Source organism: Poromitra crassiceps, assembly GCF_964638095.1.
Source record: "Poromitra crassiceps genome assembly, chromosome: 4".
Lineage (NCBI taxonomy): Eukaryota > Metazoa > Chordata > Actinopteri > Beryciformes > Melamphaidae > Poromitra > Poromitra crassiceps.
The window spans coordinates 19,314,145-19,330,115 of record NC_139626.1 but is presented as its reverse complement, the minus strand read 5'-3'; the positions used below and the strand labels follow the sequence as shown (position 1 = coordinate 19,330,115).

The following is a 15,971-nucleotide window of genomic DNA, read 5'->3' as shown; positions in this document are numbered from 1 at the left end:
ATGCAGGGGCTTGCTACTCTCGCGAACATCTCTCGTTATATTCTAACAGTTTGTTTGGAAGTAATTTTGTTATTTTGTGGTTATGGCCGAAGTGGCTGCCGCAAACTGTTTCATTTCACTTCCTGATCTGCCCCGGCCGCAGACAGACTAATCGTCAAGACAACACTGGCCGATTCACTCGGGGTTCAAGCGAGACTACTCAGCGTTGGTCTCGTCTACTATTAGAGGTAAGATGTGATGCATCGATATCAAATTTAGACTGTTTAATAACAATCAAAAATCTTGCTCGTAGCTGCTTTAATAGTTTTAAAATTGTATCTCACACATTTGGTAGTTCACACATTTTTAGGCCAATTTCACACCCAGTGCTGTCCCGCAACCCCCCAGGGGGTCCCAAGTCCCGACCCCCACTTTGGGAACCACTGCTATAGACTGTAGCACATGCCTCAGAAAGAGCTGGTCTACATTGAAAATGGTTTCAGATATTTGAAAAACTTGGCATAGTGCAGCCTATACAGTATGCATATAGGCCTACAGTTTAACTTGCCGTGCATGTAAAAACAGCATCAACATAGAAATAAAATCACATGCACCAACTAGTTAACTCTTACTTTAAGTTTTTCTTTCATGTAATATCTGTCACATTTTCATATGTGAATATTGACCATGTACAGCATATAGCCACATTTTGAATTTGACACTAATCTTTCTTTACAAGGCATTTGGGAACTCTCTAACTATGCTTGTTAGCATATCAGCATCCTCCTTTAAAACCAACGGTTACTGAACAGCTTGGCGTAGCTAGCCCAATGAAGCAAAGCAATCTGAAAGAAATTTGAAACTATTTTAAAGCTGGTCTAGCCCGTAATAAGGAAAATTTATACAAGAGCTAACACAATCACTGAGATTTCATAACTTCCTCATCCTACAATCTTATCTCTAACGGGATAGATGTGTTTTTGTGTGTGTGTGTTTCTTCTGTAGAACAACTAAGGCAACTTACCTTTTCCTCCTCTCTTTCATTTCCACACAGCATGTAGATGTGGAAACATGGGTAGGTCTGCCTTTTTCACTCGCTGACTGTGTCTATCACGGCTGCCGTCAATCTCATCACATCAAACTGTCATTAGCACCCACATAATTAGCATTAGCAGTATCGCCATACGCATCTGTGTCTGTGTTATCTGTTGAGTGCCAACCCAATGGGAGTCAATGGAGATTTTAGATACGGCCTCAGCGTGGTGGGATACCTGTTGTACAGTCGGTAGGCATGCACACTTGTTAGTTTGCAAGTCCACACTGTAAGCTTTGCCAGATCCAATAGAAAACAGTCAGTGCCGTAGGTTGATAGTTAGCCTACGTGATGAACACTTCATGATTGTGTGAGGAGGATGAATGACTGACCGGGTTCCCACAGGTCCTTGAAAGTTTGTGAATTTGACGGGGCAGGGGGGATAAGGCCTTGAACGTTTTTTAATTTATATATTTTGTGCAAGGATAGACATTGAAACTTAGTTTTTACTTACGTGTAACACAGCACAGTTGAGAAGTGTTCACAGATTCAAGCCTCTCTCTTTTTAATTGTTGTCTGTGAAGCCTGCTAGTTCTCATACATGCTCACAGTTGCAACAGTAATTAACCTTGATCCGTGCCTCAAACTATGCTGTGTTGGGTCCTTGAATTTTAAGAGAACTGGGCCTCCTTTGGGAGACTACCTTTGGGGGTTTCCGACCCCTAGGGTTTCCCCTCCAAGCCTTCCCCTGGAGACCCGAACCCATAACCAGGGAGAGGGAGAGGATCTTTCCCCCTTGGAGGACCAGCTCCAGCCCCACGCTGTCGGCATGAGAACGGGCTGAAATAGGCTGTTAAGTTGATCGTCTATAACCAAAGCATATGCATGGCTTATTTTCTCTTTCTTCCAGCTACAATGGCAGCCATTGTAGATTTCCCCCCCTCCACATCTACCTTGTATTAAGTATTGCAGCGTTTTCCCAACAGCTCATTTTGGGTATGGAGCATCAGTGAGCCTACAGTTCGATATGACACGCAAGTCAAATCAGAACTCGCTGAGGTACCTTGTGATAGAGATCAACAAGCCTGAGAACTTATCAGACGGGTTGTTTTCTTAGGAACTGCAGCAAAATGCTATTCCTGCAATTTAAAAGCCTTCAACTTCTGTTTTGTATACTGAAATGATTCAAGGATTGGTACATGGCAAGGCAAGTTTATTCATATACAGCACATTTCATACACAGGGGCAATTCAAATTGCTTTTACATAACATAGATAAAAGAAATGAGCATCAAGCGATAAAAAGATTGCAAAGTGAAAAAGATCAAAAGAACAAGCAAAATGCATTACATTAAAGGAACCAAATCAAGCAAAATAGAGATACATTTTTACCCCTATAAAGGAAGCATAGAATCAAGTGGCGTTACTTCTTGGTACTCTGGTCTGTTTGCCGGACCAAAAATATGCATAGTGCTGACTTTACGGAGAGTCAACTCCCTCAATGGGACATTGAATCAAGCTCTTCAAACTGCAACATCAGTGTATTATGTGAGAATTAGGAAGGCCATGAGGGATTCAAAAGATTCATTACACCCGCCTTGAGACACATTGAGAAGAAAATGTAGTAGCATTTTTCCCCCAAAAGGAGAACCCTTAACCATTAGGCTAAATCATTTAGACAAAAAGGTAGCCGTGAGCTTACATCTTACATACAGTAACATTCCTGTCTTTCCACTAGTAATGGGGACCCTTGGTATGGCATATTTGTGTGGACACTGGACAGATAGTTGCTTCAAGGAATTGTCACAGTGTGAAAGTTAAACGAACACACGAACATTCTGGGAGATTTCCCTATTTGTCATATTCCCGATAGTAAGAGGAGAAGATAGATGCCCTTCTCTTCTCTGTGTGATGTAGCCTGGTAAACCAGCCCGTTACGTGAACTCACATTTCATTTGGTTCTGCGTGACGGTCTGGCCCCAAAGCCAGTGGGGGGGTTTAGCAGAAGCGGAAGAGCCAATCAGCGACTGCGCTGTGATTGACAGCGCAAGTTGGCCAATCAGGAATGCTACTAGCACTGCACTAACAAAACAATAATGGCCGCCTCCCTGCCTGTCCACCTTGAGGAGTAATGTCAGCATTTGTCTAGTTTAAACAGCTATAAAGTGCAGTTATTGCAGAAATAGACTCAATAACAACAATTAAACAAGTACAGGAGTATCGCCGCAACCGCAGAGTTTCTCGGCTTTTGTTTTTGCCATTCTCCCAGGCAACTACGCCCACCCATGCTCCTGCCCCTGCTAAGTAGGTTACCTGCTAAGGACTGGGTGAAGAGTTGGGGCCAGACCGTCACGCAGAACCAAATGAAATGTGAGTTCACGTGACGGGCTGGTTTACCAGGCTATGTGTGATGTGCCCCTCCTGCTAATTAGCTTAGCACAATGACTGGTAGTCTGCGGAACAGGCTAGCCTAAATACACATTCCAAAAGCGGCAACAGCAAGTCACAATGAAAATGCAAATGCAATTGGATTATTGCACTTTAATTAAAAAGAATATCACACACAAAATCATATGTGGAAAATGATGTTATTGTAGAATTTCATTTTCAAGTATATAGTCTAGTCACTAGACTATATACTAGTATATAGTAGTGAATATAGTCTCTACTCTGTTTCCATATTGTTGTTTGATGGTCTCACTTCAGAAATGTTAGTGCTACACTCATGCAACTAATTAATGTATCTTGTGATGGTGATGCAGGTTATTTATTAGCTATACTGATTCTGTGTGTGTGGGTGTGTGTGGGTGTACACTATGTTCAGTTTCATGTGATTAGTTGTAGCGTGTTCATGTTTCTCATGTCAGCTCTCTATTGTTATTGATTTCCTGTCCCCGCCCATCTAATGTATTGCAGCATTCCTAAAAAATATATGCATCTCTGTTAATGTCTCAACAGTGCATGGTTAAACTCAAAAGGCACATCTTACATGTTGTCGCTGTCAGGTGAAAACCTTGTATCTCTCACATGTCAACTTTGATGGCTTAAGAGAAACAGCCTTGTATGAACGAGTTTATCCAATGGGTTTTTATGTGGATTAAGAAGCCTACAAGGGTCATAGGATCGTTTTCAACCCATAGAAGACTATGCGACTTACAAGGTTTTCACACGACAAACAGCTCTGTCCTAATATTGTAGATGTGTCCACACAATGGTTTGTACCAGTAAAACTAGGCTACTAAACAAGCTGGAGAATCTGGAGAGAGTCATGTGGCATGGTGGCCTAGTTAAAGAAACAGCCACACTGGCTGTTGGCCATTGTCTCCATCTGCTGAAGTTTGAGTTAGACATTTCTGAACAGCTCTGGAGGCAGAGGACAACTTCAATGGGTGGAGACAGAGAACCACAATTAATTAATTATCTATTTGTTGCACAGTTGGAAATAATAATAGAGTGGAACACTAGTGTCAAACAAACGTTAATATCTCAAAGACTATACATCGCATTACTTACAGTATATTGACATTGTGAGTGGGAGCAGAAGTAGCTGAAGGGTTTGATGTATAATATATGTATGTAGTGTTAAAGTTGTGTGAACTGTCACAGTTTTCAAATTTGTTTTTAGTCAAAAAGTACAGCCTGTATAGTCTGGTACAGTGAATTGTGACATCACACACTCAATGCTGCCTCCATAGTATCTCATTTAAAAGGTTGAAAAATTAAAACTTAAACTGCGATTTCTCCAAAAGTACAAAAGGTATCAACAAGCTGAATAAGAGTTATAAAGTACATAAAGCGGTGATTCCGACATACAGTACTTAAAGCCTCTGCAGGGAAGGACGCAACTCAAGCATCTTTCAACAGTCCAAGTTTGGCACTGATGACATCACTGATTACATTACTGATGACATCATCACCGTTCAAGCCTGAGGAAACTACATCTTTTCAACAGCCCAAGTTTGGCACTGATGACATCATGAATGTTATCCATTCCTGACTGAATGAATGGGGTGGTGTCGGTGTGAGTGGGAAGACGACGGGGAATGGGATCGGGCTTCCACTCTGCCAGAAAGCCATTAGAAGAAGAATGCTTGACTCACCCAAAAAAGCCTTGTCTTGACCATGGTGCAGGCTGCGTACGTGGTAAAAAGGAGGAAACGATCGGGATTTACAGAATGTAGGGAAACAGTGGATGGATAAATCCAGAAGGAGACGGTAATGCAACATAAAGGATGCCAACTGCCATAAAACACCACAGAAGAAGAAGGATTTATGACACTCATGATATCACAATGCCTACGACATCATCAATAACCATGTGCAGATCTGAAACTGCACACGAGCATCAATGTACTGTATGTCTGGGGACAGACAGTGTCACTTGAGCAATTGTGAGGTCATCGGTGATGATGTCATCAGTGATGTAATTGGTGTGAGATCAACGGTGACCTTGTGATGTCATCAGTGATGATGTAATTGGTGACCTGGCCACTTTCCTTCGTGGGGACATAGAACCCAGGAATACAGTAGATGAGATTTGGAAGTGTACTGAAATCAGCCTGCAGATTAACTGTGCTTCTTTGGCTCCACCCAACTCAACCAATTTCTGCTCCAGAACAGCACAAGTATTGTCTGTATGTCTAGTTAGCAACATACATGCATACAAATATGATAATAATATGAAGTTGAGTCATAACGTAGAGTAGGATGTTGACTTGGGAAGTAATGCAAATGTGGTGAAAATGATAAATAATTTCCAAGAGTGTACTTCAGATCATTTTCTGCGTCTTTTTCCATCCATGTGATGATTGGGAGCCATTGTGGTGGGTTACAATGGTGTGCTAACCTCTGATCTGTAGTCTCTAAACTTTAACATGTTTCAGTCGCTCTGCACTACGTCACACGTATCATTGCTCTGATTGGTTGAGGCATTTTGGACTGCGCCCGTTGGTAACAACACCCCCTGGAAGTACAAATTTAACTGAGAGATTCCAGACTTGCGTGCATTTGCGGGTTGGTGTGCTGATGTCAGGCTAGATGTCCTCTGGAAAAGAGGGGGTAAGTGAGTGCCAAGGGACAGGAAACCAACGGTGGAACTAACGTTAGTGAACTCTGTATTGTATCATGGGAGGAGGTCATTGTCTGTTTCATCAGATAGCAACCAAAGTAACAGGGAAGCTAACTGAGCAGCTAACATTAGCCAGCACCAACTAAATACCTGTGCGACACGTGCGCGACAGCCACCATCTGCCACTGGGACATATAAGGCGGTGTTCGGTGTGGGAATGTAGTGAAACCACCAGGCCAGAGAGGAGAGAACTGCTTTTCAACATGCTGAAGGCCAACGTCTTGACAGGAACGAGTGTCAAGCTAGACTAGAATACATCCTCTCAATGTTTTCCAAAATAAAAGTATTCAGGATGAATGTAAAATGTATGGTCTGTCTGACAATGACAAGTTGTGCACTTTTGAAGTAGAAATCTACTTTTCTGCCCCTCTCCTGATGTTATTCTATTTTTAATCAACTGTATTCTAAAGTTTAACTAATGAACCCTCTGGTTTCTTTAGCCTTCATTAGTCATTATCAGGACTAGAAATATTGCGCGCTTTGTGCGCCCATTTCTAGAGTCGCCCGCTCAAATGTTGAGCGGCTGTGCTCAACAGCAACACGCGCGTCTTATTATAGTCGTGAGATACTGGCAACATGATCAAATTATATATTGCAATAAATATGATATTGATCAATATGGACAAAATTATTGTGATCCTATTTTTTGCCATATTGCCCAGCCCTACAGCTGAATATAACCTGTAATGAACAGTATAACCAATACTGGTCGGCACCCCATTTTGAAAATACCAGAGCAGACAATTACAAGATAGAGAGTGACTGCAGTGATAGTTTAAATCTGTATTAATTGACTGTCTTCTTGTTTTAGAGAGTGACTGCAGTGATCGTTTAAATCTGTATTAATTGACTGTCTTCTTGTTTTTATGCTCCTCCAACACAGAAATTCATGATGAAGGTAAGAAGTCCATTCCCACCACTAATCTCAAACCCTGTTTGCATGTCTGTTTTGTCTCATTCTCTCTTTATCTGAGAGCTATGACAGGGAAAAAATATACCCTACTGTAATACAACAGCTGTTAGTGATGTAATACAACAGCTGTTAGTGATGTAATACAACAGCTACTAGGGATGTAATACAACAGCTGTTAGTGATGTAATACAACAGCTGTTAGTGATGTAATACAACAGCTGTTAGTGATGTTGTACCTTGCATTTCTGTGTGCATTTGGTTGTTTGGTGGCGTAATGTTCTTAATCCCATGGATAACAAACACAATGTGACATCAATGTCAATCAAGATATTTCCAGTATAACTACACATTATTTTGATAGCAATAATGTTTTCAGCTGTCGACAACATCACCGGTAAATGTCGTGTTTTGGTGCGAGTCCCTCAGAATCAAGTCAGCTGCCATTCTGCACCAACATTTAACAATCATACAGGGACACATCCATTGTCGAAGAGGAAGAGACACCAATAGCCTCAATAGACCAGAATGCAATATAGCCACAAGATACTGTTGTGTTTTGAGTAAGGGCTGCCACTCACATGGACATCACATAGACTGGTATGAATATTGCATCTTTTTGTATAACCTAGAAGAATGTGAAGAATACAGTGGAGTAGATCAGAAAGACAGATCACAAAATAGCTTGTTAATGTAAATTAATCACTAATTAAGCACTTAGCTCAGAACAGAACAGAACACATAATAGCTGAAAATAAATTTGTCTAGAATGGTTATTTATAGAATAGAATAGCACATAACAGAACAATAATAACACAGAAGTGCCAGTTTTGGGTAAACTGAAGCTGTAATTCTTTTTTAATTTGAAGCTGTGGCCCAATGGGTACATTTGGTCTCCAAACTAACGTTAGTGAAAGTGGTAGAGCTATTATGAAATCATCAAACATACATTTTAGACTTAACGGGGCCCTATTATGCAAATATAATTTATTATTTTATTCTGGGACTCCACTAGAGTAGGTTTGCATACCGTAATTCACTGTGCAGCCCCCTAGTTCAGAGTATCAAACAAATGTTAATATCTCAAAAACTATACATCACATTGCTTATATTTTGACATTGTGAGTGAGAGCAGAAGTAGCTGAAGTGTTTGATATATAATAATGTATGCCCAGGGGCGTAGTGGAGGGTACACACAAGTAAATGCACTTTACACACGTCTTTGAAATGAGGCAGAGAGTTTACTCACCCATTTTCACATCAACTATATAATCAAGAGTTTACTTCAAATAAATCAAGGAGGAGAAACAAGGTGGGTAAATTACTCACCTTGGATAGTTTATCCACCTCTGTATTTACCACTAGACCGGTAGACCCCTGTGTATGTCGTGTTAAAGTTGTGTGAACTGTCACAGTTTTAGCATGTCTGTATTTATAAAAAAGTATAGCCGGGAAAGTCTGGGTAGAGTGAATTGTTACATCACACACTCAAGGCTGGTTCCATACGATTCGATTGGTTGGTTCTGGTTTGAACAGTGCAGGGGGCTGGAGCAATGACCAATCAGGCGATCAGAGTCTATGTGACCTCACCTAGACCCGTGTTCTCGTTCAAATCTCATAACGTCACGTTCAGATCAGTCGAGATCCCGCAATTCTTTCTAATGGGGATAACTTTCACGTACAATTACGTCATCATTTGAAACTCTGGCCATGTTTAATATGGCCATCCAACATTGTAACAGTATATCTGACACAAAATATGGAAAAGCGTTTTCTCTTTATCTTAGTCGTTCCTCATCCCGTTTGCTCGGCACCATTAAATTGTATGTACATGATGCAGGAGTTTTCTACCTGGAACATAGTGTACATGTATGGATTGTAAACAAACATTGTGATTCGGGCTATAGAATGGACAGAATGGACCAGAATTGACTAGAGTGGATGTGAATAGAAAAGATCTGTCCTTGTTGTGAGCTTGGCTGCTGAATGAATGTAGATGTGCGGTTAATTGAAGAAGCTAATGCAAATGAAGGCCTGAGCTCCGAGCAGAACATCTAGATGCAGTTAATTGATGAGGCTAATGTGGATGAATAGTCCTGCCTGCAGACTGCAGTGTGTTTGTTAGACCTCAGTGAAGGTCCCAGTCTGCCTGTCACATTGCATTACTCCAGCCATTAACATTGAATATGCTCAGCTGTACTGCACCTGAGGCAGGCAGCTAGAGTGTTGGGTCTTCTTCAACAAGTCCGGCTCCAACCCATATGACCACATACTGTCGTTTTTTGTTCCTACCCTTCTAAAATGACCCACAGGAGCGTCACACTTTCAACGTTATAGAAAATTTCGAAATTAATTTGAAAACGTTGCATTGTGTTCATTTCAAAATGTTGGTTAATTTGAAAACATCGCTACTGTACGGTTGTGATTAGGCGACTAGGTTAAGGTTATTATAGGGTTATGGTTTTGGTTAGGCTTAAATAACAAAAACATTGCATATGGTGACACGGTCCTCCGGTGAAAGGCAGGTTTACGCCCTCCATCACCCCATCCCAAATGCCTTTACTTTCCACCATGCTGTCGTTATTTACACGACCACTAGTGGCCGCTTGATTTTGAAATGTTACTACAGGTCGGGCAGGACAGGCTTGTGTTTTTATAAAACTATCGTGGGGCTCCCTTCCTGTGATCCTGCAGTGCACCCATCCTGCAAATGCTATTCCGCTTGCAGGTGCATGTACTATACTGTACACAACTCCATGTTGGAGGGAAATTCCCAGGCTAGTTGTATGTAAGATTCTACTTCCTCGGTTAGCTACACCTCCAAGCAAGTATAAATACTGATCAGTATCTAGTAGGGATGTCAACAGTTAAAGGGATATGCCACTTTTTCGGGAGTTGAGCTCATTTGCCATATCCCCCCCACATAACCAAGGTACACCATGCCTTTACCATCACTACAGTCGTGAAGTTAGTAAGTATCGCCTTAGAATGGAGGCCAATGGTACACCCATTCAAAATAACCAAAAATACACATCAAATAGCGCCAAAATACATGTTGTGCTTCGGGTACTGTGATGACGAGCCTGTTGGTTGTAGCAGGCAGCGGCGTTGTTAATGTGGAGGGCTCTCGGTGACAAGTAGGTTAACTTTTCCCTGTCTCAGCTTCCTGGCAGCAGTCGTTAACGTTAGCTGTGGCTAAAACTGCTATGCTAGCAAAACACAAACAGGAGACAGAAAGTATAATGCAGGAGTGGCATACACTCACCATGGCGTGCAAAAACAACTGGAACTTGTCGTTGACGAAGTCGTCTTGAAGGGTGAAACCACTGAATCCAGTAAAACTTCCGCCAAATGGCTTGGAAAAACCGTCTTCATTCAGTGATTGTACCAGGTGTAATGATCCCCGAGTGTAGACCAGAGCCGTACCCAAAGGCATTTCTGATTGGCTTAGAGTACTGCAGCGTCCCACCCAAAGGCATACAGCGTGTCATCGGATTGGCGTGAAGCTCACTCAACAGAAGTGGCACGCAAATTGGCCTGGACAAAGCCAGATGTAGGGCCTGCTTGCGCTGGCCAAAAAAAAAATAATAATAATAATGTGTTAGGATTGATGTTACAGCTCGCTGTCTGATCCCCACTCAATAGTACATTTGAATCTTGTCGGTTAACAGTTACAGATGGGTTAACGCGACTCGGTTGTCGGTCAGCTGTTACAACAATGGTGTTCTCCCGTGCACGTCAAATAATGCAGAATCAACAGCAGTCTTCCGAGTGGTTCTTGAAGGGTTCCACAACAGTTTTAACTCAAAATGTGATCTTGGCAAGTTAAAATGAGACAGAACCAAAACAAATCTTTCAACCCATAGTATGCTGGCTTTCAAATTAACTGGAAGAAAAATGAAAGAGGCCATGTTGAAATGGAAGTCTCTTCCTAAATGCCTGGTCACATGACACATGATGCTATGGATTAGCCTGGGTAAACCCAGCCCCCACGTGACCTGCTCTCAGACCTCTGGTTCTCAGTCACTAGTGACTGAGAGCAGGTCTGAGAGCAGGTCACGTGGGGGCTGGGTTTACCCAGGCTAGCTATGGATACAGGGGCCAGATCATCTTATCCCGCTCTCCCATAATGTATTCAACACAGCCATAACATTTGAAGATTAATTTTATTGATCCTCAAGGGGAAATGTGGTCATTGCAGCAACAGGAAAGAGGAGACAGCAATATAAAATAGATGGTAAGACTTGCAGTGCATTCTGATGTATTACAAGCGAATATAAATCCCATAAAAGCAAAGGGGGTATTTTTTATGGAATCCTCAGACAAACATCAGGGAATTACATTACGTTTGACATTCATTCATTGATTAAAGTGGATGGCTGCTTTGAATGTATGCCTACTTTTTTTTGCCATTAATAGCATAAAAGAAATAAATATTCAAAAGAAACCAAAATGTTTTATTATATCATACTCATTATAATTAATATCAAGCACTCACAAAGTACTGATTATTCACTTATGACTTAATGCCTTATGAGCACCACTTCAGTAAAGTGTTGTGAAATAAATAATATTAATAAAATAGATGTACTACAACATGCAGTAGGCCATTAGCACAGCTTATACAGATCTAACAAAGATGGGATGCCATGGAAAAGCAGCCATCATCAGCAATGTTTTTGATTTATCAGGAACTCCGGGAACTATGAAGCATCTATTAGCTAGCCAAACAGAAAAATGTTAAATGGAAAAAGGAATTTCCAATGCAACAGCAGTGGAAACTATAAACAGTCCTCACAAGGAAAACGGTCGATTTTCAAGGTAGTTAAAACGACAGAATGTGACCTCTTGTGGCCGTGTAAGTGCATGCGTGCAGTGCTTATGCCAGAGTGGGGATAAGAGAGCTGTACCCAGAAAGTAGCGGTGACCTCTGGCGGTCTTTAACGTAAAGATCTGATATTGAAATACAGTATGTCACTGACACGCAAGGGTGAAGGGGTGGGATTGGCGGATCAGCAAATTAGCTTCCTCGTCTTTCAACTTCCTCGTCCCGAGAGACCCGATTCGCCTCCTGATGTGTTCGGGGTTTCCCCCCCCCCCCCCCCCCCCCCCCCCATTTTCTCCCCAATTGTACTTGGCCAATATATCCTTCTCACCCGGGCCATTTTGTGTTAAAAAGGCAGGGTAAACACAGGTGCAAGCAAAACGCTAATGAGGGTTTCAAACTTCCATGATTTGAATTTGGAATTTCCATAATAGACTCAGTTCTCAGTCTCTATCCACTTCGCTCACTATAGTGAGCGAAGTGGATAGAGACTGAGAACTGAGTCTATTATGGAAATTCCAAATTTGGTGTAGGTGGCGCTGTTGGTGCTGTTGGCGGAGCCGAGACTAGTTCCATAAAGACCTATTGAAAAGAATACAGGCTGTTCCACAGATCAGCACATGGAGATTCTGATGGAGATGATAAAGTTAATTTTGCCATGATTAAAACTGACTATTTGAAACATAGTCATTAGTTTATTAGCTATTTGTTTAGATATCCAAGTATTGAATTTCAGGTCACAGGTTTAGCTGGAATTGGATAGTTATTGTCATGCCAGGCAGCCGTGCCTGTCTTTCCATCCTTTACTATAGACTGATATGTCTGTCTTTACTATAGACTGATATGTCTTAACCTGACATTGCCAGATGGGGGTGGTATTGTTTTCACAAACCAAACCGCACAGGATTTTAGATCTCGCAAGAGAATCCAGCTTGAGTTGCTTGCATTGCAAGGTTAGATATGTCTGTCTTTACTATAGACTGATATGTCTGTTTTTCAGTGTTTTTCTTTTCTGTTTGTCTGTTTGTCCACTCTGCTCATTATCTTTGTCTCTGTCTCTTGCCCTCTCTCGTCCTCTCTCTGTTTATGTCTCTTTCAGACGGCCCAAGGTGGAGCTCACCGCACCTTACTGTATGGCCATGCTGTCCTGCTAAGACACTCCTACAGTGGAATGGTCAGTACACACACAAACACACGCATGCACACATTCATGTGCGCCGTGTGCACCGGTGGATTAGTTTTACCGAGAATTGTTTATAAGGTAGTTGAACCATTTTCCCCCATTATATGGCAAGTGGCTGATGGGGGAAATTTGGTGAAAAATCAAAATGATCAAAATAGCTCAGCCAGAAGACAAAGCTCTTAATCTAAACTCACCACATCAATCTTCATCCCAACCCTTATATGGTCATGAAATATGGGTCATCATGACCAAAAAGACGAGATCGCTGATACAAACAGCCGAAATGTGTATCCTCTGGAGGGAGGCTGGAATCTCTCTTAGGGACAAGGTGAGAAGCTCAGTCACATATGAGAGACTCAGAGTAGAGCTGCTGATCTTTCACATATAAAAGGACCCAGTTCAGGTGGTTCAGGCATCTAGTAATCTAGATGCCTCCTGGTCGCCTCCCCAGGGAGGTTTGCCAGGCACGTTCAGCTGAGAGGAAGCCACGGGGCAGACCGAGGACCAGGTGTAGGGGTTATACTGTATCTCCCCACTGGCCTGGGATCCTCCAGTCAGAGCTGCTGGATCTGCTACCTCCATGATGAGCAGTTGAAGATGGATGCATGAAACATGCAGCTCAGCTAATTTTGCCTGGAAAAAATTAATGATCTAGGTTTGCTTATTGATCAGATGTATTGATCGTTTTGCCTATGTGTTTCTCTCTGCAGTACCTGTGCTGTCTGTCCACTTCCCACTCATCCACAGACAAACTGGCCTTTGATGTGGGACTACAGGAAGACACCACAGGTAAGATTCATAACAGACTTCCTGTCAATTAGAATAAAAATAAGAAGGAATAATTAAGAAACATTTGACAAGGTGAAGCAATTTAGATGGTCAATTATGACCACTTTAACCCTTTCTCTATAATGTTGTTCTCTGTTTTGTAAAAAGACAAACCAAACCAAAGAGACACATGTGCCAGCATGAAGTACGCTGTCTCCCCTGTCCTTGTCCATGGCCTGCTTTTAGAAAGATGAGATGTAAATTAAAATATAAACAGAAACAGAAGAGCTGAATGAATAATGTCAGCTACCAAGGTGGTTCACACTAGCAATAGTCCCAAGCACGGTAGGAACATCGGCTAATAAGGCCATCGCTATTAAGACAGCAGTTTGTTATGTTGCTATGCGAGTCTGTGAGTCTTGGAGACTGTGGCCACATTTCTATTACAGTAATTTACTACTGTTTGCTCTCTGTGTGTGTGTGTGTGTGTGTGTGTGTGTGTGTGTGTGTGTGTGTGTAGGTGAGGCATGCTGGTGGACCATCCATCCAGCATCAAAGCAGCGCTCAGAGGGAGAGAAGGTCAGAGTTGGAGATGACCTCATCCTGGTCAGCGTCTCCTCTGAAAGATATCTGGTCAGTATTGTGTGTGTGTGTGTGTGTGTGTGTGTGTGTGTGTGTGTGTGTGTGTGTATGTGTGTGTGTGTGTGTGTGTGTGTGTGTGTGTGTGTGTGTGTGTGTGTGTGTGTGTGTGTGTGTGTGCGTGCGTGCGTGCGTGCATGTGTGTGCGTGTGCGTGCGTGCGCGTGTGTGTGTGGTTTTACTTATGTCGAAATTGGGAACACACACCTGACTTAAAGGATTGCTTTACCGATTATGACCTGGCCAGCCCACAAAATGTAAAACATGCAATATTTTTATGTATGTAACATTTTGTAAGATTAATTCATTCATTCAACCATTTAGTCAAGCATTGAGCTTTTTGGCATAATTAAAGCATCATTTTATCGGCAGACATGTCACATCGGGCCAATGCCAATATTTTATTTTAAAGCCTTTATCGGACGATACCGATGACATGGCAATAACATCGTGCATCACTAGAGATTTATCATCATAATCTGATTATCTTATTAGATCTTATTATACATATGAAGTACTGTACTCCTAGTTGTCTATTTTTTAAGTTTTGCTCTTTGATATTTCTCTCTATATATACTGTATCTCTCTTTCTCTATGGCTCTCTCTCTACAGCATCTATCCTATGGTAATGGCAGCCTCCATGTAGATGCAGCATTCCAGCAGACTCTATGGAGTGTGGCTCCCATATGCTCTGGCAGTGAAGTGGCACAAGGTACACTGAGTGGCCGCTCCAGATATTTTTTCAACAGGTAGATTATGACAGGTAGATTATGATCTACCTGTTGGCTACCCCTGATCTACTCCTTTTTCCCTATTCACTCCACTTCTCCTCTGTGTCCTCTCCAGGTTTCCTGATCGGAGGAGACGTCCTGCGCCTCCTCCACGGTCACATGGACGAGTGTCTGACTGTCCCATCTGGGGAGCATGGGGAGGAGCAGAGGAGGTAATGTATTGTGAGATACAGATGATAATAATAATAATAATAATAATAATAATAATAATAATAATAATAATAATAATAATAATAATAATAATAATAATAATAATAATAAATTAGACTATGGATGAATTCATATGGATTAAACACATTGGGCTCCAAATGGCAGTAAGAGATAACTGTTTGAACTGCAATCCTGTAAAGTGACGCCGGTAAACATCACACAGCTTTGGCTGGTCTGTGATCCTTTATACCACAGTTTCAGGGATGAGAGAGGCAAACAATCCAGCATTGGTTAGTCCATCTTTCTCCAGATGGAGTGCTTCTTTATTGTTATTTTGGGTTTCTTATGTTTCTATTCGTCACTTCCTGTGTGGCGAAGATTTCCCACTAGTGACCATACCAACACCAGAAATTAATTTGCGCAAATAGGGTGAATCTACAGCATGGCAATTAGTGGGGATGGGTGCGCCCTTCTCTTTTGTATCCCCCCTTACTGAATTAGGGTGTTAAGATGTAGTTGTGCTGCTTTAACTAACCTTCTCAAACCACGCAAAATATTAAAAACATT

The 15,971-nt window shown here is 41.8% G+C and overlaps 1 protein-coding gene across 1 annotated transcript in view; it reads left to right on the top strand.

Annotated features, from left to right (window-relative positions):
• The window catches only part of ryr2a (ryanodine receptor 2a (cardiac)), a gene marked incomplete at both ends in the record, with an annotated part of 216,432 nt that overhangs the window by 45,364 nt on the left and 155,097 nt on the right, over positions 1-15,971 (top strand). The window contains 7 exons of the mRNA XM_083635808.1: positions 1,034-1,054; positions 7,023-7,037; positions 12,974-13,048; positions 13,768-13,846; positions 14,346-14,458; positions 15,076-15,175; positions 15,310-15,406. Coding sequence (XP_083491934.1) covers positions 1,034-1,054; positions 7,023-7,037; positions 12,974-13,048; positions 13,768-13,846; positions 14,346-14,458; positions 15,076-15,175; positions 15,310-15,406 — 500 coding nt within the window. The remainder of the gene's footprint in view (positions 1-1,033; positions 1,055-7,022; positions 7,038-12,973; positions 13,049-13,767; positions 13,847-14,345; positions 14,459-15,075; positions 15,176-15,309; positions 15,407-15,971) is intronic.